This window comes from Apaloderma vittatum, unplaced genomic scaffold (genome assembly GCF_000703405.1).
Source record: "Apaloderma vittatum isolate BGI_N311 unplaced genomic scaffold, ASM70340v1 scaffold4614, whole genome shotgun sequence".
Lineage (NCBI taxonomy): Eukaryota > Metazoa > Chordata > Aves > Trogoniformes > Trogonidae > Apaloderma > Apaloderma vittatum.
Window position 1 is genome coordinate 15093 of NW_009710800.1, and position 26544 is coordinate 41636.

Here is a 26544-nt window from a genome sequence, read left to right on the forward strand (position 1 = left end):
TATCATAAGATTTTTAGAGTGTGATTTAGTGTTCATCATACAGAATGAGGAAAGTAGAACTAGCACTGAAGGAAGTTTGTACAGCTTAAATGTTCATGAACTGACTTTATCAGTCATTTTTCAGTGTTGCTGGACAGTTAAATAATAATAGGTGATAACTATTTTGAACAATGCCTATTTATTTTAGGAACTCTACTCTGAAGTGCAGACTCAGTACCTTCCACAGATGCTTAGTTACATGGTGCAATCTCTCCTGGAGAATATGGAAGTATTAGGTTTACCAGAACTTACTCATGCCTTAAAGACCTGTTTTAAGGTGCTGAGCAAAGTGCAAATGCCCCCTTCCTATTTGGACATCGAGACAGGAAGTGGAAATGGGGTAGGTGTTCTTCAACCACTCATAGACATTTAAAATTGTTAGTGACATAACTTATTTTAAAATGTTAATTCTCCTAACCTAAACCTAGATGAGAACTGCAGCAGTAAAGTTTTTTGAAACTTATCTTCTTTGGCTTCTTCCACAACTACGTGATGCCTTGTTATTCTTTCTGGCTATTCAGTTCTGCCTTGTTGGAATTATTTGTGAGAGTGAAGGATTATAGTCTTGTCTAAAACTGGGGCTGTAATACTACCTCTTGAGAAGAATGGGATCTTAATGATTTTGAAAAGGAACTCGGGATCATGCAGTTGCTGATAATTAAAGTTGCCAAATCAAGCCCAGCTTTACAGCTGGTTAAGTCCTCAAGGCTCTCAATCAATACTTTAGTTTAACACAATGTGATATTATTTGAGTGCAAAAGACCATGACAGGGAATGAAGAATAGATGGCATAAAGCAGTCACACAAGCACAGCCTGCCAAAGTATTGCAGTAGAACAAACATGTGCATTTGACTGGAAGTAATGCAACATATGTGATACTGTTCTAGCAGTGAGATGGTTTCAAGAAAACGTTTCCATTCGGTAAGTATCTCTAGCTATGGATCTGTTGGTGTTCGGTTAATCAAGGTGTTAGGATTATACAAATGTTTGTTAGGTCTTAAAACTGAGTGAGTTGAACTGCTTGCAAATAACTATGTTTCATGATTTTGCAAAAGTAATCTGTATCTGGAAACACTAGGGTGGGGTTTTTTTCTGTCTTTGCTGTTCCCCAGTGCTTGTCACAGTTCTACATAGTTTAAAATAATCTATGCAGTGCCACATTAACCACATTAACATTTGTGTTTTAGAGCCCAGTGAAAAAGGAAAATTTGGACATAACCTTGGAGACTAAGTCTGTGCTGCAGGAGGAGGATGAGACTCCATTCCCTCCCCTGAAGTCAGAAGACAGCGGCATTGTTCTAAGTGCTTCCTCGCCAGAGCTCTCTGAGCACTTGGGGGTGCCAGCTGTAACCCTTGAGAGAGATGATGTCTGGAAGAAAGGGGGGAGCATTCAGAAGACTTTGTATTGCATCCAAGAGCTGGTTGCCAGGTTTTCCAGTAAATACATCTTTGGGGTGCAATTTCAAGAACCAAGTGCTGAAAGCATCTCAGCAATGAATCTGAGTGGAAAAGAGAAAAAAGAAAATGGCTACAGATTACCTGACAGCACTAGCAAGAAAAAGAGCCCATGGGATGCAAAGCAAATCACTGTACCGCAGTTTAAACAAATGCTGTCAGACTTGTTCTCGGTTCGAGGGTCACCATTCAAGAACAAGAATTCTAATCCTCTTCCTTCTGACCATAACTCTGGCAATAAAAAGGAAAAGGAGGAGGAAGAGTGGGACTTGGAACAAGTGATGTTTGTCTTGGGACCCCTTAGAGGTGACTGCAAGGAAGCTTTCTCTGCAGCTTGTCACCTTTTGTTGGATTGTACCACATTCCCAGTCTATCTTTTGGAGGAGGAGATGGAACAGTTGTATCTCTCTCTCTTTCAAGTTCCTGGTAAGAAAAGTTTCTTTTACTAAGCAACCTGAGCAATCTGATGATTCAAGTAGCAGTGTGACCTTGACTATTTGCAAGACATATGACTGGGGCCAGTAGTAATGGCTTTTGAACGGGCTGGAAGGCAAGTTGCATGGGAATTAAAGACTTCACCACATCAATAGAAGCACAGAATATAGAATGTATTGGGCTGGAAGAGATCTTTAAAGGCCATCTAGTCCAACCCCCATGCAGTGAGCAGGGACGTCTTTAACTAGATCAGGTTACTCAGAGCTCCATCAAGCCTGACCTTGAATGTCTCCAGGCATCGAGCCTTTACCACCTCTGTGGGCAACCTGTTCCAGTGTCTCACCACCCTCATAGTGAAGAACTTGTTCCTAATGTCTAATCTAAATCTACCCTACTTGTTTAAAACCATTTCTTCTTGTCCTGTCACTACACACCCTTGTAAACAGTATATGTTTTGTGTCTTGCAGCTGAAGGACAATTTTTACCAAGCTTTTAAAATTCACTTTCTGTGAAAGCTTTCACTATGAAACTTGTAGCTGAAGGGATGAAAAGGCCTTCTGACCTGTAGAGCCCTGTGGCATGGTTTAGGATTTTCAGGAAATGCATCCCTGCTAGTCTGTCTGGGTGTGTGTCCCAAAACCCCCCAAAAACTGTGTATTAGAGGAAGATGAAAGTAGGGGGAAAATTTGAGCTCTAAACCGTAACAGAAGCAAAACCAACTCTTTCCATCTCAGAATTCAAAGGAGTCTGATGTAAGCTAACCTATAAGAATCATCTTGTGTAATTGGAGGGCATGTTTGTTCTGGGAATTTAAGTTCATTCATTAGCTTTAGCAGGAGTCACTATTGGCCTGAAGACTAGTTGGCAAGATAGGTTTGCAGTGAATTTTCCAGGTGGGAAAACTGGGTTCTCTTCTTCTGCTGTCTCCTTCTTCCAGCAAAGTGATAATCTCCCCATTATCTACATGAGCGAGCTCTCTGCTTGAAATGGATACTTTTGCATATTTGCAGTGCCTTCCTTGTGGTCAGCAATGTTGCTAAACTTAGAAGGCTTCTTTTCATAATTGTGTTTCTTTAAAATATCACCCTAGGATTATAAAAGTTTGTTTTAAAAATTCTTTTCAACTGCACAACCTGGAGAATGCAGTAATGTTTAAAGCCAAGAGGAAAGAACCTCTGAGAATGAAGGTCAGGGTTGAATATGATACGGAAGTTGTCTGATGTGGAGAAGGAAGAGTGGTCATTTTGTTGTGATAGTAAAGCTGTTAAAACATTTGAAGACAGAAGTGTGAACTGATACTTCAGACTCCAGTTAGCTCAGTGAGTTGAGTGTGGCGCTAACAACGCCAAGGTCATGGGTTCGATTCCCGTTCAGTCCCCAAGTGTTTCCTGATCTAGTCGAGAGGTGGCGTCCCTGGTGACAGGGAGGCTGGATTAAATGATCTCTAAGGTTCCTTCCAGCCTAGGCCATTCTATGATTCTGTGATCAAGCCTTAATAAAACTTTATCTGATTATTTACTTAAGGAGAGGCAAAGATGGTTTGACTTCTTGTTAGCCATATCAGTTCCTTGTGCACTTCGTGGTTTCTGAAATGATATTCCTCAACGCTACCCAAAAGAGCATCCATGAGTCAGCAGACCTCTGTTGTTCTTGACAGTGACAGCTGGAAAACACCAGCCATAAAAATTGGTTGTGAATAAACATAAACTGGAAAGCAGAAATTCACTAGTTACTTGATTCCTGAGGTCTTGCAAGATCTTTCTGCTTGGGGAAATACGGAAAAGGCTGTAACTTTCTTTTAAAAAAAATCCCTTCTGAAGTAAGGGAATTTATGATAGCATGACAGTTGGACTTGGGCAGGCATTTTTGTCTCTTGGTCCTGTTAGCCTCATTGAAGAATTGTTGAAAAAATGACCGTAACCTTGAGTATATTAAAAAACTTTTTTCTCACTTATGTTCTGAGGACGTTGTGATGCCAGCTTCCCTCTGTGGCTGAAGTCCTTAATGACAGTATGCTGTTGTGTGAATGACTGCTATGTTCAGAACGTGTCCATCTTCACACTGCTGGAGGTGATCAACCATTCCCAGTCACTGGCGCTTGTCATAGAAGACAGAATGAAACGATACAAAGTATCTGGCCACAGCCCCTTCATTGGAAAGCTACAGATGGTCACCCTTCCTCCCATTGCTCCTGGAGTTCTTAAGATCATCTCAGAGAAAACAGATTTCTACCAGGTGTCAATTTTCGTTTCATTTTTTACTGCCCAACTGCACTGAAGCTCTAAGGATGAGGTGGGAAAGCAAATGTTATTTACATGGATGTTTGAGGGATGTTTGTGTTACAGTGGCATGCTGTCATTTTTGCTTCCACGAGCATTTGAAAGCAATTGCATTTTTCTGAACATCCTCTTTGGAAGGAGACAGAGGTGTGGCAGGTTATTTTTTCAAATTGCTAGTTGTGTCTATGTTGAAATTCTTGTTGTGTCTATGTTGAAATTCTTGGGGGCTAGGCATTGTTGCTTTCTGACTTGAAGGGTTTGGTTTCATTAGCTTGAAAGCTACACTTTAGAGAACTTTGATACCGCTCTAAGTTTTCAGATAAGAGAAAATGTTAATGGGTGGGTAGTAATGAAAACATTCCATCCTCCCTGTTTTGAGTATGTATATCTGAAAGATACTTTCCTTCTCCTCACAATTTATTTAGTGTTGGTGCAAAGACTGGTTCCAAAATCTTTTTCTTCCTTACTGTGTTTCCAGCTGCTGTGCCTGACACAGGTACAATCTGTTTTGACCCAGCAAATAGAAACAGAAAGGCTTTTCTTAACTTCTAGCACACGTACATTTGAATTATCTGTCCTACTAAGGTAGGAAACTTGCATTCTGAGTGCATGTCCTGAGTTCTTGCACTTTGCTAAACTAACATGATTTGGAAATCCCTTTTAAGAATAAAAGGCAATTATGCAATGGAGAGCTTTTAAGCCAGGGAAGAAAAGGCTATTATTATTTCTATTAATAATAATAATAGTTGTTATTCTTCCCTAGAGAGTAGCCTGTGTGCTCTGGAATCAGCTCAACAAAGAGACACGGGAGCATCATATTGCCTGTGTGGAACTGTTCTACAGGCTTCACTGCTTGGCACCATCAGCAAATATCTGTGAAGACATTATCTGCCATGCACTTTTGGATCATGATAAAGTAAGTCCTGTATTCATTGAGGCCTCTTCATTGCTGTAGAGTGGTTCCAGTGCTTCCCAGACTGCCTCCAGTTCTCTTCCACTTCACATCTTCACTCTCACGATCGCTCTGTCTTCCAAGAGTCAGACAGACTCTCTCCACACCTTTACAGTTGCCTGGGATTTATTCATCATGGGACTACTTTTAAACTTGATGTTAATGCTGAAGCTTTTTTAGTTTCAGCCCAAATCATGTAGTATCGACAACCTCGCAGTTCTTATCAGTGTTTCCAAATTGTCCCAGATCCACCCACAACTCTAAAATAATTTTATTTTGTGTTGATTTTGTAAACTTCATGTTCCAACAAAAGACTTTATTACCTTGCAAGTGTATGTCAACACCATGTTGACACTCTGTCCACCTTAGTATTTCGATCTCATAGTAAGCTGTATTTTAAACGAGCCAGTTATTAATTACTTTATTTGCCTACTTTAATGACAGAACAGTTCTTTAATAGCTTAGAGGATATTTCTGAGAAGTGCCTTACACAATAAAACTTAAAAGAGCCACATTAAGTCTTTGGTATTGTTTTCATATCTTTCTCCCATACAATTTTGAAACTTAAAATTTTAGAAATCTTTTAAAAGCTTTCAAACAGAATTACCAATAGTAAACACTGCCTCATACACCAATGTCTTCCCATCTGTCATTCAGCTTTTAAGTCTCCCTAACACCAAAAGAAGACTAAAATGTTTATACACAAGAGTCCTGAAATTCATTTTTGGTATATTGGCATGTCTTTTTTTTGCTCCTACAAACACCGTGGCTGTTGAATTTTGGTTGTGCTTTATGGATACGTGGCATTTTGGTTTACTCTATTGCAAAATAAGAAAGTGCTCTCAAACTACCTGAGAGGGATTAGCAGTTATGTACCCAGTAGCTGTTGTTCTGCTAGAGGTTTAAATATCACTAAAATTCTACTCGGAGATAAATGCTGCAAAACATATTTATCTATCTTGTTTCCTTATAAAGGGGACAAGGCTGGAAGCGCTATTCAGGTTCTCTGTCATGTGGCATCTGACCAGAGAGATCCAAGGCAGCAGAGTGACTTCTCACAATCGGTCCTTTGATAGGTATTTTCCATTTCCACTGGCTTAGACTTACATATATATATTTAATTATGTCATGGTTTGTTCTATTCTTTTTTTTCTGAGGTGTGAAAAAGTTCTCTCTCGAGATAACAAAAAATAAGCAAAAGGGAGATCTCCAACTTTCTTGAACTGTTACCTTTGCAAAGCACTCTGTGTGCATGATGCACTTTCTTGTGTGAAGAAAGTAAAACCAGAAAGAGCTTCATATATGAAGAGTAGCCTGCAGACAAGTTTCTGCATAGCAAGACATTTTTAATATTGGGGTGGGTTAGATTTTTCCCCAAAGAAAATAAAACCATCTACTTGAGCAAACAAATCAAAACCAGTCTTACTTTACTTTTACATCCAATTTATGAGACCATAACATCTATAAAAAGAGACAAAAGCGTTAAGAATCTTTCTAAATAAATACGTGAAAGAACTTTGAAATATTTGAAATATGCTGTTCTTCTAGAGTGTGCGTGTGTGTACGGCCTTGCTTCTACAAATGCATGAGGACTTGACCTCAACTCGGGAAAATGTGCATGATCAAGCTGTTGTTTGCAGACATAAGTCATTGGCTGATGCTTACTTGAACATGCACTGTATCTGTTCCCTGCCACTATTTTATTGTTTGCATTAAATTCTTTTAGGGATTTCAATTGTACTTCGTTCTGATTTCTCCACTCAGGTCTCTGTTTGTGGTACTGGACAGTCTCAATTGTTCAGATGGCGCAATTGGTGCTGCAGCACAGGGCTGGCTGATCCGTGCTCTTTCACTTAATGATGTTGCACGGATTCTTGAACCAGTCCTGCTGCTGCTGCTTCATCCAAAGACACAGCGCACGTCCATCCACTACATCAAACAGAAAAAATCAGCAGGTAAAACTGTTCTTGGACTGAAACTGTAAGTGCTCACGTAGCATTGCATACTCCTGAACACCTAGTAGTCTCTGAAGTGCAATGGTATCCTGTTACCCTGACTTGTCTTGTATCAGTTCCACAGACTCCTCCTCGTCCAAGTACCTCTAGCGATGCCTAAAACAGTTCAGGAGTAAGTCATGCTAGTTGAAGGCCTAATGATCATTTCTATTATGGTGGCTGCACCTACACTGTTGGTTTGGATTGCTCCCTGCTTTGCTCTGGGATCTTGTCCCACACTTCTCATTGCCATTCACAGATGATCCACACTGCATGTGTGTTCACTGTTCACAGGATCCCTTCTCGAGCAAAAGTAGGTTGGCATTCAAATGAAATCCAGAAGCAGTTTGGTGACTATGTCAGTCCAGGAACTGTTCACGTAGGCAGGATGGACAGGCAAATCTCTCTCTGTCCAGTCTTGCCCTAGCACACTATGCACCCTCATACCAGGTTTCTTTATTCAGAATATTTTTTTATAATGATTCCTTCAGCATCGTGTCAAAATAATCTGGAAGGTTGTAAGGAACATCTTGCTGTTTAGGGCACACCATAGAAAAGAAAAAAAAACAAACAACCCCCTAATTCTACTAACTTTGAAATTTAAAATATCTTTGTCCAAAGAAGATCCATCTTGATTCAAGAGGAGAGCTGAACCCTTGTGGTCTATATCTTGAAGTATCCCAGAGCTAGGCTGTAGAAGCAAAGAGAAACGTTTGGACTTAAAGATGACCTCCGGCCACCCAAATTTAGAAATGTGGCAGGGTGTCTTCACCTTGACAAGCTAAGTTTGACAACCACAAGATGTGCATTTTAAGACCTGTAATAAGAACCGTTGTGAACCACATATGATCTGTGTGTCAAATGTGGAACAGACGAGTGTGACAGACCTGAGGGGAGCAGCTGAGGAAGACTAAGCCAGGTATGGATCCAGGGCTCCCTCCAAGTGCATGCATGGTCCTGCGAAGGCTGGCAGTCTGCTCAGGTTTGGGATTACTGAGAGCAGGGTGCATGTGAGACACTCTGCAGCATCTGGCCCAAGTAGCCAGGGTTGTTTCCTGGAGCAGAGCAGGAAGACAGTGGAGAAGTGTCTGGTAGCTTTGTGTAAAGAAACTTGAGGGTCACCCATCTGTCTCATTACTGTTAACCTAGCTGTCGCCTTGCATAACTGTGTTTCTGTCTTTTGGCAAAGAGTTAGATGGCAGAATATTAGCATCCAAAGGGACCTCTTTATCAGATGCTATACAAACACAGAGCTAATATATTCCTTCCTCGTTCCACAGCATGTTATCAGGGAAAACATTAGCTCTTTCAAAAAAACCCCAAAACTAAAAACCTCTTGCTAGCCTTTTCATTTCGCTCCTGATCTCAACAAAAATTTTATGCTAAGGAAGCACAAAAAAAAAATAATTATCACATCTAGGGAATCCTAGCATAAGAGAAACAGCATGTGCTTTATGTTTTGATCTTATTCCCTTGTGCTTACAGTAGAACTGCTGTACCACTTCAAAAAAAGAGAATTCTTCCCTTAACAATTTTTTTTAGCTCTACTAGTTACAATTAATAGTAGACTAGAGCAGAGTACTTTTTTAACCTTTTTTTTCTTACAAAGTTTTTTTCAATATGACGCATGTTGTGTGGCATAGATGATTATGTGCTCTTTTTGAAATTTATTTTTTTTTTTGCAGAAGATATGCATGATTGGCTTTGCAAGAAAAAGGCCTCTTTGAAAGAGTCTGGCATCTCTGAGAGCAATTCTGAGGAAAACCTTCCATTGAGCCAGTTCACTACTGTGGATAGAGAAGCAATTTGGGCAGAAGTGGAAAAAGATCCAGAGAAGCCAGAGTTAAAAACTGAACAGTCTGAAGACAATGGCTTTTTTAATCCAGTAACTTCACATGAAGCAGAATGTGACCAAGACAATAGTGAGCACACAGAATCAGCAGACACCAGCACAGGCCATGACAGTGAAAACACGTCCTCTTTTTCTCCTTCTCTGGAGCTGCAAGAAGTGAGCAATGTGGACAGTGACAGTGCTGCAACCAATGGCAGAGAGGCCACAACCCGTGTGAGTTCTCTCAACGCATTCCCTCCTGAAAGCTCCAAATCCAGTGTAGTGCTAAACCTCGTGCGTGCTGACTCTGAGAGGACTCAAGCATCAGAGTCTCTGTCAAGTGATGAAGAGGTGGACTTGGAGCTCCAGGAAATTACCCATTCTAGGTTGCTCAAGCAGCAGAAGGAAAAACAGGAGATGATTGAGGCTCTGTTCAAACACATGCTGCTGTACTTGCAGCCTTATGATTCTAAGAGAGTATTGTATGCTTTTTCTGTTCTGGAGGCAGTGCTGAAAACAAACCCGAAAGAATTTATCGAAGCTGTAGCTAGTACAAGCATGGATACCAGCTCCACAGCACATTTGAACCTTATTTACAATCTCTTGGCTCGCCATCAGGAAGCCCTTGTAGGGCAGAGTTTTTACGGCAAGCTTCAGACCCAGTCCCCAACCATGTGTCCCCATTCTCTTCTAATAGAGCTGCTCACTTACCTCTGTCTCAGTTTTCTGCGCTCCTATTATCCATGCTACTTGAAAGTCACACACAGAGATGTGCTTGGCAACAGAGATGTTCAGGTAAAAAGTGTGGAAGTCCTGATTAGAATGATGACCCAGCTAGCTACCGTGGCAAAGGCAGCAGAGAATAAGAACGTGGAGTTCATACACAATTTGCTAGGAAGGTGCAAAATTCAGGAGTTTGTTCTTCTTTCTTTGTCTGCATCAATGTATGTAAGTCAGAAACGGTATGAACTGCTTCTGGCAGATGGAGCTAATAACATTCCTGAAGAGCTCTTTGAAGAGAGCCTCATCAATTTTGGGCATGATCAAATATGGAGTGAACACCCACTCCAGATTGAGTTGCTGAAGCTCTTGCAGGTGTTGATCGTCTTGGAGCACCACCTTGGACAGACTCAGGAGGAGCAGGAGAATCAGCCAGACCTCTCTAAGGAATGGCAGCAGGCACTTAATTTCCAGCAGGCTATTGGTGCAATGCAGTATGTCTATCCGCACCCAATAACTTCACAAGGATTATTTGTCTCTGCTGTGGTTAGAGGTTTGCAACCAGAATATGGTTATGGGATGCATCCCGCTTGGGTAGGCTTAGTCACATGCTCCCTGCCCTATTTTGGGAAGTCTTTGGGCTGGACAGTGGCACCATTTGTTGTACAGATATGTAAAAACCTGGATGAGCTTGTCAAACAATATGAAAATGAAGCCGTGAAGACATCTGTAAAAACATCTGCAAGGTAAGAAGAGTCTGCAGTGCGGGACTTGTTACACAGAAACTTTTTGAAGTTCTTACTAGAGTGTAGTTCATCGTAGTTTACTAGTTTACAGTTTTGTGGCTCCCAGAGTTTGATCTTCAAATCCTGCTGCATGTGCAAGCATCTGTCCCTTGAGCCCAGGGGCGCTGGAGGCAACATTGTCGCAGCGGGGCTCACTGTGGTTGCAAAAATAACTAGCAGCTGTGATTATTCCTGTCCCCCTCTGCCTACCATCCAAGTAAAAAGGAGCTCCCAGTTTTGGGAAGACTGAGGATTTTGGAGGACTAATTCAGGAGAGACACCCTGGAGAAGAAAAATAGAGTGATACTGCTCAGGACAGACAGTAAGTGAAAGGAATAGGGAAAAATAATTGAAAGCTAAAGATTTATGGTCAGGTAGGGAATAATATTCTGAAATATCTAGACCAGGAAACAGGGTTGTCCAAGTGTACTTTGCAAATCTTTTGCTTTGATATTCCTGTCTGGTCATTCCAGTGTTGTGGAATAGAAATGTTTCTTCTGGAATTTTTAATCAAGGAAATACCCCTCAGCTTCTTAACCCATTTTTTTTCCTCCCCTCCTCAAAAGCTTAACTTCTAAAAGAGAAAATGTTACGCCTGATTACCCATTAACCCTTTTGGAAGGTTTGACAACCATTGGTCACTTCTGCCTCCTGGATCACCCTAATCAATCTAAAAAGGTAAGTGCTTAATGCCTACCACTCGCTTGCTGCCTTGGCACCAGTTCATCAAAGTACACACGCCTTTTTTGTTCTGAGATGAGTGTAAGGAGTCAAGTGGCACTTACACAAGAAGATAACCATAAAGAAGCCTCTTATCACACTAAAAGAAGTGAACTAAGTAAAAGTAGGGGTGGAGGACTGAACTTAATTGTTTTGTTTGAAGACAGAAAGTTGATTTTAAGCAGATGTTCATGTTGATCTTGGTCACACAAATACTAGTCCTGTTAGCTTGCCTACAGTTACTATGTCTTTAACAAAGTCTTCCATTTTCTTTTGAGCTGATATTATGCTGATTTGTTCTCTACAATTTTTGTTCCTGTAACATTTTTCAGAAGAGGTTATAATCCTAATAATTTCCTAGGCAAATAATTCTCTCTGTGTCAAAACAGTGAATAGCAAATTCAGTACTTTACAATGTATTTCAGAAATAGAATGGCTGAATTATTTTTGAAGTTGTCATTACAAAAGTTGGCCATAAAGCTCCTATTATACAGTAAGAGCAATCGCTCTGTGATGCATAATATAATGTATTTTAATATTCTTTTTTGTTTGTTTTTTTCTAGTCATCCTGTTTAGCTGAACCTGCAAACCTGAGAAATGCTAGAAATGCCATTTTAGAAGAACTGCCTCGCATTATTAATACTATGTCCCTTCTTTGGAGCGTTATAAAGAGAGAAGACTCTCAAAAAAGACCAACTGATTTCTTTGGAACAACTAAAGGCTCTTCTTTGGTCTACTTTAAAGCAACCAAAGTAGGAGTTCTTTTAAACTGCTGTGTATCTCATCATCCTTATCCCATCCCTCACCAGTGCATTTTGTAGAGATTTCATAGGAATAGTTTTGCCATTCCCAGAATTATATTGAGCCACAAAGAGTTTTTTAGGAACTCTCATGAGCTGCAGACTTTCACAGTACTCAACTATAAAAGTAGAATTTTCCCTGGTCTTCTTGCCCATCTACACCCTTACCTGATCTGTAGAATGTTTTGTGTTTTCTATGAGCTTCTGTTAATAGCTGCTGTAGAGCAAACCACCTCTGATTTGTCTACACTTTCCACAGGTACCTGGAAGAATAAAAGTATTAGACTTTTCCCTTGTTCTGTGGATATTGGTAAATCACAGTAATGAAAAATATCTTTAGGATAAGAGAAAATATAACACAAGGAGTTGTTTTTTCTCTTTTGCATTCTATTTTCTAACAAATGTGCCTTCTATCTACAGCAAAGACACACGAGCTCAAATAAATTATCACAACTAGTCTAACTGCCAAATACATAAAGAGATTCTTTGGTTATTGCGTATTTTCTGGAATGCTTGGGAAAATGAATGTTTTACAGACTATAAGATAGCCTTTGCTTTACAAAGTTTAGCATTCATTGAAGGTTTTTTTTCCCCGCTGCAGACCTTAAGAACTAAAATACTGGACTTCATGAATCCGTTGACATCACAACTTGGAATCCAGTTGATGGCAGCAATTGCAGCAGTGTGGAATAGCAAAAAACCTCATAGGCATCAAAGTAAAATCAAGGTGAAACTAAAAAAAAAAGGCACTGTTATTTTTCCAGTGTAAAGGCAAATGTTACATGATCAGTTTTGAACTCTGGGCTTGTTTGTAGATTCTTTGGGCTTTTTTACATGTGACAACATCAAGCCTGATATTATAAAGCCACTGAAAAAATATGGAACACTCTTCTTTATATATAATTCCACAAGGCATCAGGACTACAATTAAACCAAAATAACTAATCAAATTTAAAAGGACATTGTGGTAGTTTGTCAGATAACAATGGCCATTTTTTATTCAGGATTGTAATCTTAGGATTGCAACTTGACAATTATATTGTAAAGATCTTGAATCAGTTCCATTTCTAGAGAAAGGTTAGAGATGTAGTATTCTTTGGAACTAACCATTTATTCTAGAACACCTCTTTCTGTTCTGCTTTCATTTCAACATAATAAAGTTGTTTTCATGAAGGTGTTGAGAGAAGATCTGTATATGGCAAATTGTTGCATACTTGATTTAACTTGTCTAATTGATATTTGAGTAATCACATAAAACCCTGTTTTTTCAGCTTCATATTTAGTCATATTGGTACAGTGACCTAAGGCGTGCATTTTTTGTTTTGCCAGATTCTTCCAGTGGCTAGTGCATCTCAGCTTATTCTTGTGGACTTAATATGTGCACTTAACACATTGAAAATTGATACTATATTACATCTAGTCAAAGAGGTAGTGAAGAAGCCATCGCAAATCAAGGGCGAAGAGGTAACCATGAAGATAATTTCCTTAATATATTCTATTCGGGATTTATTCCACTGTGTATTCTACATACTGTTAGAAGGAAAGTTTGAGTTTGGGATTTTATTTTTTTTTCAAATGTATGATTCCATTCTGCTCCTGAATAAATTACGTTTCCCAGAATGTGGGTTTCTGTGTTTTGATCCATCAACGTATGTAGTTTCTTTCAGAATATTTTGCTAGATACATTGTTAGTAATGAAAAGGTGGGGGGGTCCTCCAGTACTGAGGATGCTGACAATTTTTGTAAAGCTGCTGCAGATATATGACTTGGTGACGCATTTCTATCCTTCTACCCTTATCTATGCAGTTAGGAATACTTCACATAGGGTCTGCTATCTTCCGCTTGGCTTTTAGGGAAACCAGTTTAGCTGCTGTGCACGCCACTGTAGGGACTCCCACAGCTCTAAATAAACTCTGTCAAATATTCTGAAGTAGTATGACTGCTTCTGAACTAGGGCCCTCTCTTACAGCTCTGAATTCCCTTGTACTGCTCTATAGATAGTTTTACAATGGTTTGTCACCTGTTGGAATGCAAGTGGCTTTCTAGGATATGTTAACCATTGAACACAAGTATTCAACAGCTTGGACCTTCTTTTTTTTTTTTTCTAGCTGCAGATAACTGTGATTTTGCTTTTATTTTTCAGAAATCTTCCCTTGTAGATATTCCAGTGCTGCAGTTCAGTTATGCTTTCATTCAAAGGTAATTCAGTCATTATAAAAGAGAATTTTCTGTTTGACTCTAGTTAGGATAACAGCCAGCATCACTATTTCTGCTTTACTTTGATCTTCGTGTCACAGTGACACAGAACACCTTTATGCAGGAAATGTTTATTGCCATTTCATTGTTAAGTAACAGATAGACACAACCTAACTGGGCTAGGACACTGTGTTTCGTTGCTCTATTGATTATGGCAATCTGAAAGCCTCATTTCATACTAATAGAGCAACATACTTCAGGCATCTCATTGTACAGTTTATCTTTCTCCTTATCTGTTCTGTGCTGGCAGATGATAGAGAACTTCTAAATTCAGTAAAACCGCTATGGCTGAAGTCTGTGCCGGACATGTAGTGGGTCAGGCACTTGACTGAAAATATTCCTTTGATCTTTACATACTTGGCTCCTCTCATATGGAAGCCTTGGGACATATGCAATAAGCTATGGAGATAAAGCAAGCAGGCATGCAGCGGAGTGGTTAGCTAAACTTTACGCCTTCTCTTCCCCCTGAAGACCCAGTCCTCTTACAGTGCTATCTGGCGTACTGTATGTGCTGGGAGCATTTACTGATGAGTGCCTATTGCCTGGGCTGCCAGGTATTTATACTATGGTTTTGGATCAGTTAGGAAGGGCAGGATCTAACGGGTTGATCTTGATGGAAGCTTTTAGGCCACCAAGTTACCCATGAATGTTGGGGTTTTTTTGGTTTTCCCTAACTCTAACTTCAGACCTGGGTATGTTTTGATATTGGTTTTTTTGGCAGACTGCCTGTTGCAGCCTTGCAGGAGAACTTCCAGTCCTTATTAGGACTTCTCAAAGAGTCTGTGCAGTTGAACTTGGCTCCTCCTGGATACTTCCTCCTTCTCAGGTACTGTGTAAGAGAACAGGGGGGTTATAAATGCATTGAGTAGACCTGTCCAATTACTAACTCAGAATGAATTGATTTTCCCACAGTACTCTGAATGACTTTGTGACTAGGACACCTACTCTAGAAAACAAAAAAGACCAAAAAGATTTGCAGGTACAGTGTATAACTTTCAGTTCATAAATCTGGCACGGTACATCTAAGTAAAAGTGGAGATGACCTGGTCTGTACTTTGTATGTGAATTCACCTCTGTTTTTAGGATGTGTCAATGTGCATCCACGTATTTTGGCTTAGGCCTGATAAATATGGGAGACTCAAATATGAGAGACATGATGCACAATACGTCTCTTACAATATTTTGTCAAAAATGCATGAAATCACAGTGGTAACTATGGACTTTACAAAGCTGTTTTCCCAGGGTAATTTTACAATTTTTCTCAGAATTTAAATCATAGCACGTGTGATGTCATGAGTTTATGTCATATGTGTAAGTATTGAAATCTTAAAACTAACTGGGAAAAATCAGTAGTGTAATTATCCTTGAAGCTTATAGCTGTATTTGGCAATGTAAATGACTGTCAGCTCACCTTTTATGTAAAGAAGAGGTGGAGTAGAGCAGGATTCTTGTCCTGTAGTGATTGTGATTTCTCCAGAACAGTTTAAGCACTACTTATGTGAATGCAGTTTTGACTCTGAGCCAACATAATGCTGTCTATGAGGTGAGACAGTGTTATGGTTATAGTATTTCTGTGCACCAACAGATAAATTAAGTCTCCACTTGTGCTTCAGAGACTTTCCAGCAAAATGGCTATGATGACAGAAAGACAGTTTTGCCATTTCACCTTCTTACAGCATCTTCACAAGTGCCATCTGCTTTGCTTTGGATGCTTGGGATTTGGTTTCATTAGAGTGACTCATTTCTCTGGGACTTAAATACGCTGGAGTGCGACTATGCACGTAATTGTCTTGCTATGTCTTGCTTACTCCTAACAGAAAGACTGAAATATGACCATAAATTGCCATTATATAAAAGTTTGCCTCACTTAATGTTCTCCAAATATAAAAGGAATAAGAAAGATCAGTGTTCCAAACAAAAAAAAAGGCATTGGTGTGCCATTTCTATGGGGCTGAACAATTCAGATCGTGTCTTTTGACAAATGACAGCTAATGTGCAAAGTATGGCAGGACTGACTGATGCCAAATTGATACTGTGTTACTGGTAATGGCTTGCATGGGAAGTCATGACTAAAACCTCTGTGATAAACTAACGTAAAGTTTTTCCTGTTTTTCGTTTTCTTGCATCTTCTTACTTGAAGTGAGCACTAGTTAGTTACCTTGAGAGCACCGATAGTTAAATCAGAGCCTTCTGGCACATTTCATATTAAAAAGACTTTGCTGGATTGGCCAAGTGATGATACTTATAATCTGATGCACTATTGTCTGTTATGTTGTAGGAGGTGACCCAAAAAATCCTGGAGGCTGTAGGAACTGTCGCTGGTTCTTCTTTGGAACAGACTAGCTGGCTGAGCCGGAACTTGGAAGTGAAAGCTCAGCCTCAGATTATACCAGATGACTTTAACATTGAAGATGTAAACGGTAATGTGGTTTTGTGTGACTTTCTGCTGCTTCATCTCTTCTGCTTAAATCAGTGAAGAGCACATGGTATTTGGTAGTGTGTAGTTTATGTGAGACAGGAGTAACATAGACAAGAAGTAAAACAAACAAAAAAGGTTTATCCTCCAACAAGGTCAGCCTAAGTGGCATTAGTAAATATTTGCAGTAAATGTCTTGTGTATAATACACAGGAAGACTTACTGCAGGTGCGTGCACTACATGGGACAAAACAGCATGGGGCATGAAGGTATGTCGTTACGGCAGCATGCCCAGAAGCATTTCACTGTAATGCCAATATGCAAATAAGGAAATAGCAAAATTTAAACACATCTGAAGGAAAAACTAAACTATTTTGCCTCTTTTAGATACATCAGTGGCACCATCTTCAATGGTTTCTGCCTCCGCTCCTTCAATATACAGTGTCCAAGCTCTTTCTCTCCTTGCTGAAGTAAGTAGGAACTAGTTTTGTAGTTGCACTCATTTCAGGGGTGATTGTTTATTGAGCAGAGGAATACACTAGGTTTTCCTGGTAGATTAAGTGGGAGCTTGAATCTTTATTGAGGCAACCCATGTTCACACACATTCCAGCCTGAAATATGACAAGCTTTCCCCTTTTATCAGAAATAGCAAATGGAGGTTAAAATAGACATTCTTTTCATTTTTAAGGTTCTTGCTTCTCTTTTGGACATGGTTTACCGGAGTGATGAGAAGGAGAAAGCTGTGCCATTGATTTCGCGTTTGCTTTATTATGTATTCCCTTATCTACGCAACCACAGGTGACTTCTCTCTCTGCACATGTGATTTTTCTTAAGTTTGGGGGGTTTTGACCACACTGCTATTTGTCCTGTCCTCTGTTTCCATTCTAATAAGGTACAAGCTGTATTTCCCTGTATTTGCTGTTTTAACTTTGTGGCAGCTGTTTCTGTTTAGCTGTAGGTGTTCCTCTCATCTGGATTTTTGGCATTTCCTTAAAGCTTCCCTTTCTGTGTATGTTAGGTAATGGAGAGAGGCTGTGGGATGGGGCAGCAGAGCACTGGGCAGGTAACAGGACCCATCATGTGGTAGGGGAGAGTACAGTATCTCCCTATACTCTGCTTAGCTTGTCAGCCAAAAGCATAGGTGTGGGAGACATGGCTGATACCCTCTCCCAGCTGTGCAGTATAACCCTTTTCCCACAGGGAGAGATAGAGGGAGAGGAGAACACTTCTTTGGGGGGATTTTCTTTCTGTATTCCAGGGCCTTATCAGTTGTTCCTGGTTCCTCCTGCAGCCTTCCTCCTGCATCTCTCTCCACCTTTCTCCCAGTGCTATTCACAGATCTCTTAGAAAACAAATCCTTATTTTTTCTAGCAGCTCTCTGCCGAGAGGCAGAAAGCAACCCTCCTCTTCCATGCTCGCTGACAGTTTCACTTTTCTGAGCTGCAGCTGCTCCTGCTGTAGTTGTTATCAAGCCTCCTCCTGGCTGCTGCCTTTTGACTACTATGTTTTTCCTGAGCAGACCAATCCATACTAAGGTGTGGGAGAGCATCAGCCACAGGTTGGGGAAGAAGAGGGCTAGTGGGGATTGTCTCAAGGGTTCCTTTGGTCACAGTCAAACCACTACCCGGTACACAGTGGAAAGCAATAAAATGTATAGAGGGTCAGGGAAGATAAAACCAAGCATGCCTAAAAGGGATAGTGAGTTGAGTATCGCTAAGAAGTGAGCACTAAAACCAGCAAGCCTTGAGGTGCAGCAGGGTTTGAAGACATTTCCGTGCTTCCTCTCAGTGGGGATGGATTAAAAATGATGCAGAGAAATTTTGGGAAGCTATTCATAGAATCATAAAATTGTTTTGGTTGGAAAAGACCTTTAAGATCAAGTCGAACCATTAACCTAACACTGCCAAGCCCACCATTAAACTATGTCTCTAAGCACCTCATCTACACTTAAATATCTTCAGGGATAGTGACTCCATCACTTCCCTGGGCAGCCTATTCCAATGCTTAATAACCCTTTCTATGAAGAAGTTTTTCCTAATATCCAATCTAAATCTCCCCTGGCATAACCTGAAATCATTTCCTCTTGTCCTATCTCATGTTACTTGGGAGAAGAGACCAATCCCCACCTCTCTACAACCTACTTTCAAGTAGTTGTAGAGTATGATAAGGTCTCCCTTAAGCCTCCTTTTCTTCAGGCTAAACAAACCCATTAATTCTTTTCTATTCGTTATATTTGTGCGTTTTATATTATATCTATTACAATTTTCTGCCTACTTCACCCCTAACCAAGTCAGTCAGATTTTATATGTATGTAGTGTATGCATGTGTATCCAGTGCCCTCACCATTTGCAGCAGATGTGGAAAACCCTGCATACAGCCACCACTGAAGCTGTTCCTGGAATGTCATCAGCCTGCTGTGCTGGGCCTGCTGCAAACCAAACGCTTGTGCTGTCTCTGCCCCATGTGTGGAAATGGCATAGTTAGAATTGGCATGGATGCCACTGCTGTGAGGATGTCTTTGTGAAGTTGTGGCATAAATGATAAACTGAGGGGATAAATGATGACTTCTGCAATGGAAATAGAGATCTGAATGGCTGGAGTCAGCCAGCTTTTTTTTTTTTCTTGCAAGGAAGATAGTGCCATCCCCTTTCATCTGAGACTGATGGCTTGAAAGACATGAGCTTCAAAGTCCTGATGAAGTTGCTGAGATGCTTGCAGATGATGCTTGATGGTTCTCCAGTGTTGGCTCTGGCAAAGCCAGCAGTCCTTGCAATCTGTGTAGCCATAACCATAATGAGATCGTCACTGGTTAAGAATATGGAACCCCCATCAGGCCCCTAGATGTGTTCGATGATTTTTCATGTTGCCTGTATGTGCTGTTCAGCAGTTGAAGAGACACTCCAAGAGTGTCTTCATGCCTCTATCCTCCCCAATTTGGTAGGAGTTTGGTCCCAAGCCTCCACAAAAAAAAAGCAGTGGCCTCCCTCTTGAAAACATAGGGGTTGATGAAGCCTTCTGTGCAGTTGTAGTGCCACCTCACAACAGAGGACCTTGACACAATCCCTTCTCAACCGAAAAATCACATTCCTGTGAGTTTGAACACCACCTCACCAACCTGAAACCTCTATTCGGCCATGGGCAAAGCAGTTACTGTAGCAAGAATCTGTAGCGGGATGCTGTTTGGCATCTGCGTCTTCAGGGAGACTGAGGTGCCGGAGGACAAGCACGAGTTCATGCAGTATCCCTTTGCCTTGCTCCTTCTGTACTGTGCCCTGCAGAGCAAGGTGTCCAGGTTTGCAGTGGGATGATGCGTAGAGCAGCACAAGGAAAAGGAGGCTTATGCATGAGATTTTTAAACAGGTGATGACATGAGAGCTGATGCGTCACATTATCTGGGCAATGGATGAAGTCTAGTGTGTTACCTTATAAGGGGACTGCTGACAAGGATTCAGAGGTTATTGGAGACTGTATTTTGGGGAAGTTTTGAACCACATCTGTAGTGGAGACAGGCAGTGCTGTGCTATGATGCATCTAATCTGAAAATACCTCCGCGAACCAGGTACATAGGAAATGTGAGGAGCTTCTAGCACAAACTGTTTTGATCTAGCGATCTCCTGCTGCTCTTAGTTAAGAGCTAATACAGACATAGCCTATTACTGGGAGAATTTGGTTAGAAGTTCTGGGGAGGGATGAACTTTATTTTTGTGATTACATAAACTTAACTTTTAAAATTATATGTATTTATCATTATTGTTCTCTTCTCCCAGTGCCTACAATATTCCTAGTTTTCGTGCTGGTGCTCAGTTGCTCAGCTCGTTGAGTGGATACGCCTATACCAAGCGAGCTTGGAAAAAAGAAGTTGTTGAGTTGTATATGGACCCAGCTTTTTTCCAGATGGACACTTCCTGCACTCAGTAAGACATCATGAGATTGTAGCACTCTGAGATTCTCTTCCAAATTTGCAAAGAAAGGCTTTAAATGAGAATGGCTAATACTGGAAAGAAAATTCTGTTTAGCACTTTCTTACAGAATGTAATAATGATAAAAAAAGGTCTCAGCAACTAACTCTGCTAAATGCACTGAAGTTCTCCTTATACTGTAGAAGAATAAACTTGTTTCATGCTGATACTCCCCTTTAGGGGACTCCTTACAGAAGAGCTGGAGGATGTAGAATGCAGTATGCGTTAAGCCAGATAAGAGTCTGCATGCTGAATACTGTTCGGAAACTGTTTACTTATATGAAACGTTTGACCAAAAATCTTTTCTGAGGTGAATCCTTACCAAAGTTTTCTCTGGTTATCTATTTCCTTCTATATCCTATTCAGTTGGAGATCCATTATTGATCATCTTCTAACACATGAGAAAACTATGTTTAAAGATTTGATGAGTAAGTATTTCTTATTTCTACATCAATTTGAGATCTATTTCCCTTTGAGCAAATTGGGTATATTTTTAATATACCAACGTATCAATAAAATGCAGACAATACATCTGCATGATTGAGTATGTTGCCAACTTTATTCATAGCTAAAAGCAGTGCTAAGTTAATTCTGTGGTTTGGTCATGTCTAAAACACCCCGTAAGTATTTTTACTCTAGAAATGCTAATGTTAGACTCCTGCGTTTGTGTTTTGCCGTAATTTGAAGCTGGTGGATCATGACCTTTTGCAGCTGTTCCATGTTAGAAAGCAAAGAGACTCGAGCTAACTTTGCAGGTGTCTGTATACTGTCACCAAGCTGCTGGAGTGATGGTACACCAGTAGAGCAAACCTTTGAGCAACATGCTTTGACCTCTAATTGAAGCTTGAGGAGTGCAGAAGGAAGTGGGAGGGATGGGACAGAACTCCTTAAATTTGCATGGAGCTTCAAAAAAGATAAAAACAGCTTGACTCTCTTTTTCAGATCTCTTAAAAGAATATTTGAAGGGTTACAGTGTAAGACTTACCTCGTAATGCACTTTTTTTAAACAATGTATATTTTTAAACTTATCTCCTTTCTTTTCTCACTAAGTCCTAAAGTTCTTGAGATCAGTCATCTATGGATTTAGGAGCCTGAAAAGAGTAAAAGGGGCGAATTCAAACACATAAGGGCAGAGACAGAGGTATAAAATACTAGGCAGCCTCATTGGAGCTGCAGTGCTTGTTTCATATAATTTTCCTGCTAATGTGAGCAAGTTTGGATCAATGCTAATTTATTATTCCAATTAATAGATCTAAAGAGAATTTTTTTTTATTTTTAAAAGATTTCAAGACATAGGGATTCTTTTCAGTCCAAAACACAAGAAGTCATTATATGATAGATAATTCTTATTTCTGTTACAGATATGCAGAGCAGCGCCTTAAAACTGTACCCAAGCTTTGAGCAAAAAGCTATGTTGTTAAAGCGGCAAGCTTTCGCTGTCTTTAGTGGAGAGATTGATCAGTATCATCTCTATCTTCCCTTAATACAAGGTAAGATTTGTAATTTCACCTGATTTTTTTTTTTCTTTCAGCCACATACATAATTTGTGTAAGAAAGGAATGTCACCTATTTTCCAACATGTACTTCCATTTTTTAAATGTTTTTATCAAAATTTGTAATGCTGTGAATCTCTGAATTCTAACAAATAAATAATCTCATTAAAAAGGAGGCTGGAATCTGGGTTCCAAAGCTTTTGGTCTGGAAATATTATCTTGTGGCAGTCTTCCAGCCACTCTTGAGCTGTTGTTCTCCTCAAATGTTCTGATAAAGTTTTGTCCAATATAAAACCACTACATCTTCAGACTTTTTCTGAAGCACAGTTTTGTTAACAGGGTGCAAGGGACTCAACCCAAAACTGATGATAAAGCATAAATTTTGTTCTGCCACATTCTACATTTTTTATTTCCCAAAACAACATGCAATCAGGAAAATACTGCTCTCTTTGGTTGGGTTTTTTAATCTTTTTTAATGTTTATTTCAGAACGACTGACTGAGAACCTTCGTGTTGGGCAGACTTCTATAGTTGCCGCACAGATGTTTCTCTTCTTCAGAGTTCTTTTGCTGAGGATTTCTCCTCAGCATCTAACCTCATTGTGGCCAATCATGGTAACTGAACTGGTAAGGAATAAGTAGTAATTTGAAACTAATTAGTGTGTGTTTTTTCTCCATTTTGGGTTTTTTTCTTCCTCACAAATACAGGCCCTGTTTCAGAAAAGAAATGTTTTCATAGTTTTATATTAGTCTGATAGTTTGGGAAAAGAATTAGCGTTGTGATTTGGAAAAACCTTTTTGATTAATTTTGTTGTTGTTGCTAATATAATCTCTTGCATGATTCATTAATTCGTTGCAAATCATAACAGCAAACTAAGAGTCTGTGGTTCCTTATACTATGCGAAGCGTATCTTTTTTGTGATCGAGTTGCATGAACATTTCAGCATCCTCATAAATAATTTATTTTTTTAAAGATTCAGACATTTGTACAGCTGGAAGAAGATTTAACTGAGGAAGATGAACAATCAAAGTAAGAATTAATTTTTGTCTGATAGAGCACTTGTGAAAGCTGGTAACAATTGCACATATTCTATATCTGCCAATATTTATTTCTTTAATTAATTCTCTGGGATAGGAAGGAGACACCAGGATGTTTTGTTATTGCACTTGTGTACTTCTGGTACTGATGAATCATAGTTTAAGTTTCAGCAGCAAAAATGATCTATTCAAAAAATCTAAGTACAACTTACTAATTGCATACAAAAATAGAAGAGATGCTAAGTCAGCATTAGAGTATTTTAACATATTGCCATTTTCTCTGAATATTTTAGAGTACTTTTTCTTCTAATAGCCTTTTATGTTAATAGAGAATACAGAACAGCTCATACAGAATGAAAATCATTTTTGTTGCACGCAGGTGCAAATGCTCATTTCTGTGAATGCGCGCATTTCTTTTTTGCTGAATGAGAAACACTCAGTGGACTTATGTTTCAATGGTAAATTTGTTAATTGTAACTAACACAGGAGCAACAGCAAAATAAGCAAACAGAAAGTCTCAGGTGATGGCAGTGGATCTGACATAACGCAGAATGAGCTGTCCTTGTACTTATCAGCCTGTAAGTTTTTGGACACAGCGCTTTCATTTCCACCTGACAGGATGCAGTTGTTTCAAATGTAAGTCCTCTAATTACTTACCTGTTCTCCAGGTTGTTACCACTCTTGTCCTTTAAAGTAATTCCAGATCTATTTTCTTCTAGACTTAGTTTAGCCATCAGTTCTTTTTAGAAGTGCAGGTGCTGACAAACGTGTAATTTGGGGTACTTGGAAAAACAGTTACGTTTTGTCAGTGTAGGAGGATTTCACCATCCTCATTAAGAGGTTCTCCAGCTGGGAAAAACTGGGAGAAGAGAAGGACAGAGACTACTCTTTGATTTCCCTTTGCACACACTTGGGATGTTTTTTTGAGCTAGTTGCATTTAAATACTGTTGTGATAGTAACATCCTTGTTCACTGTTTGTCTCTAGTAATAGCAAAAATTATAGTTATGACAGCACTTTCTGTAAAAAAACTTGTGCTCCACCTAACTTATGTATGATTCAAACAAGGATTTTTTTTCTGCCTGCATTCTCATCAAGTAGCTTATTTGTTTCAGGTACAAATGGGCGTTTGTCCCAGAGGTGGACACAGAGTCATCTACTGTGACATCTCATCTGGTAGAAAATCATCAGGAATGCAGACCACACGTTGTAAGAATCATGGATCTGCTGAAGATGAAATACGGGGTAAAGAAGAAATGCTTCACTTGAATCTTTTTTTAATTCAGTTAATGTACTTTTCTAAACAAGTGACAAGATTTTACGTTAGGCAAGAGGTTTTTAGATATTCTAATATAAATTCATGAGGCTTTTAAAATTATCTGTCTGCTTTCACATATGTATCTTGAACATGCTTTTGAGTGTGAGGGAGCAATAGGCAGTTTTCCTTTTGTTCCCTTAAAACTGCCCACAACTAAAAAGACCATGCTTCACTTTGTCAAAAAACTTTACTGTAATAGCATTTTAAATCACCATTAAGGTTTCATATCAATTCTTCCAGAAAAGGAAATAGGGGCATTAGTATTTCTCACAGGTATCTCTGTATTCTGTTGTTGTTTGATAGCTGATTCTGAAGGCTGGTCCAAATTTGCAGTCTTCTGAACCTGTGAGACTTTTGTTTAATGGAACCTCGAATCCAGTGTAGAAGTGACTCAGTATCCCATCTATAGTACTTATATTGTGGTACAGTTGTAGGCTGCAGGTCTCCTAGTATGGAAGAATAACCCTATGTGCCAGTATAGGTTGGGGACTGACTTGCTGGAGAGCAGCATAGGGGAAAGGGACCTGGGGGTTCTGGTGGGCAGCAGGATGACCATGAGCCAGCAATGTGCCCTCATGGCCAAGAAGGCCAATGGCATCCTGGGGTGTATTACAAGGGAAGTAGCTAGTAGGTGGAGTGAGGTCCTCCTGCCCCTCTACTCTGCCCTGGTGAGGCCACATCTGGAATATTGCGTCAGTTCTGGGCCCCTCAGCTCAAGAGAGACAGGAAACTGCTTGAGAGAGTCCAGCGCAGAGCCACAGAGATGCTGAAGGGAGTGGAACATCTCCCTTATGAGGAAAGGCTGAAGGAGCTGGGTCTCTTTAGTTTGGAGAAGAGGAGGCTGAGGGGTGACCTCATAAATGTTTATAAATATGTCAAAGGGGAGTGTCAGGAGGACAGAGCCAGGCTCTTTTCAGTGGCGTCCAATGATAGGACAAGGGGCAATGGGTTCAAGCTGGGACATAGGAGGTTCCACAAAAATATTAGGAAAAACTTTTTCACTGTGAGGGTGATGTAGCCCTGGCACAGGCTGCCCAGGGAGGTTGTGGAGTCTCCTTCTCTGGAGACATTCAAAACCCACCTGGATGCGTTCCTGTGTGGCTGCCCTAGGGGATCCTGCTCTGGCAGGGGGGCTGGACTAGATTATCTTTTGAGGTCCCTTCCAACCCCGGACATTCTGTGATTCTGTGATGTAGTACGGGATGAGGACAAGCCCTAATGACATTGTGTCTTAATGCAAAACCTTTAGTGAATCTCAGTTTGTTCGCTTACAGGAAACGAATGACACTGAGGGAATTCCCAAGAAGCACAAATTTCCTCTTTTGAACTTGCGCTCCATATCGAGCATCACCCAGCTTATGCCCTTCTTCAAGACTCTGTGTTGGGCATTTACAACGAACGGGAACGAGTCCCAGAATTCACATACTTCTGCATCTCTCGCTGCGGACTATGCTGGCAGTAACGGCACAAAGATCTTGCAGCAGCTTGAAGAAAGTGTTGAATGTGACTTCCTTGAAAACATGGAATGTTAAGCCTCAGGTCAGACACTTGGCTCGTGGTGAATAAATAGCAAAAAAAGGGAAAACCGCTGCAATTCTTTTACCCCAGCTTTGAAAATACATTTTGGGTTTTCTTCCTGCTGTTGTGGAGTGCTCTTCAATAATCCAGACTTCTGCGTTGGTGTTAAAAAGCAGGATTCTTCAATTCCAATGAGGGGAGAAAAAAACCTACAGTTTACTGGTAATTTTTTGTAGCTACTGTATTCTTTTACTTGGTTTTAATGTGAAGGATTAAGGACGTTTTGTAAATAAAGGAAGAATATTTTTGACTTTGTGAAAGTAGCAACTGTACTATTTATCCAGTAACTTCTCAAGTAAGTATTTTAAACTGCTTTTGGAACTCTGTTCTGAAAGTAAATTTAAGAAGAAGTTAATATTGCATGTCCGTGTACAATCAGCTTGCAGATAAGCCATTTCCTGAAGTTAAAGCCTGCTTCTACTTCTTTCTTTAAATTGTCCGAAACCTTATCAACTTCTAAAAAAATCACCTAGATTTC

The 26544-nt window shown here is 40.0% G+C and overlaps 1 protein-coding gene across 1 annotated transcript in view; it reads left to right on the forward strand.

Annotated features, from left to right (window-relative positions):
- Nucleotides 1-26020, forward strand: part of DOPEY2 (dopey family member 2) — a gene marked incomplete at its 5' end in the record, with an annotated part of 35970 nt that extends 9950 nt beyond the window's left edge. Inside the window, 25 exons of the mRNA XM_009867385.1 lie at nt 188-379; nt 1228-1921; nt 3894-4165; nt 4973-5125; nt 6137-6237; nt 6926-7116; nt 8841-10452; nt 11058-11169; nt 11775-11963; nt 12613-12738; nt 13341-13475; nt 14155-14210; nt 14989-15093; nt 15180-15246; nt 16546-16687; nt 17071-17153; nt 17372-17481; nt 20451-20597; nt 21009-21070; nt 22004-22132; nt 22624-22760; nt 23108-23163; nt 23658-23807; nt 24286-24415; nt 25763-26020. Coding sequence (XP_009865687.1) covers nt 188-379; nt 1228-1921; nt 3894-4165; nt 4973-5125; nt 6137-6237; nt 6926-7116; nt 8841-10452; nt 11058-11169; nt 11775-11963; nt 12613-12738; nt 13341-13475; nt 14155-14210; nt 14989-15093; nt 15180-15246; nt 16546-16687; nt 17071-17153; nt 17372-17481; nt 20451-20597; nt 21009-21070; nt 22004-22132; nt 22624-22760; nt 23108-23163; nt 23658-23807; nt 24286-24415; nt 25763-26020 — 5409 coding nt within the window. The remainder of the gene's footprint in view (nt 1-187; nt 380-1227; nt 1922-3893; nt 4166-4972; nt 5126-6136; nt 6238-6925; nt 7117-8840; nt 10453-11057; nt 11170-11774; nt 11964-12612; nt 12739-13340; nt 13476-14154; nt 14211-14988; nt 15094-15179; nt 15247-16545; nt 16688-17070; nt 17154-17371; nt 17482-20450; nt 20598-21008; nt 21071-22003; nt 22133-22623; nt 22761-23107; nt 23164-23657; nt 23808-24285; nt 24416-25762) is intronic.
- Between the last annotated feature and the right edge of the window lie 524 nt (nt 26021-26544).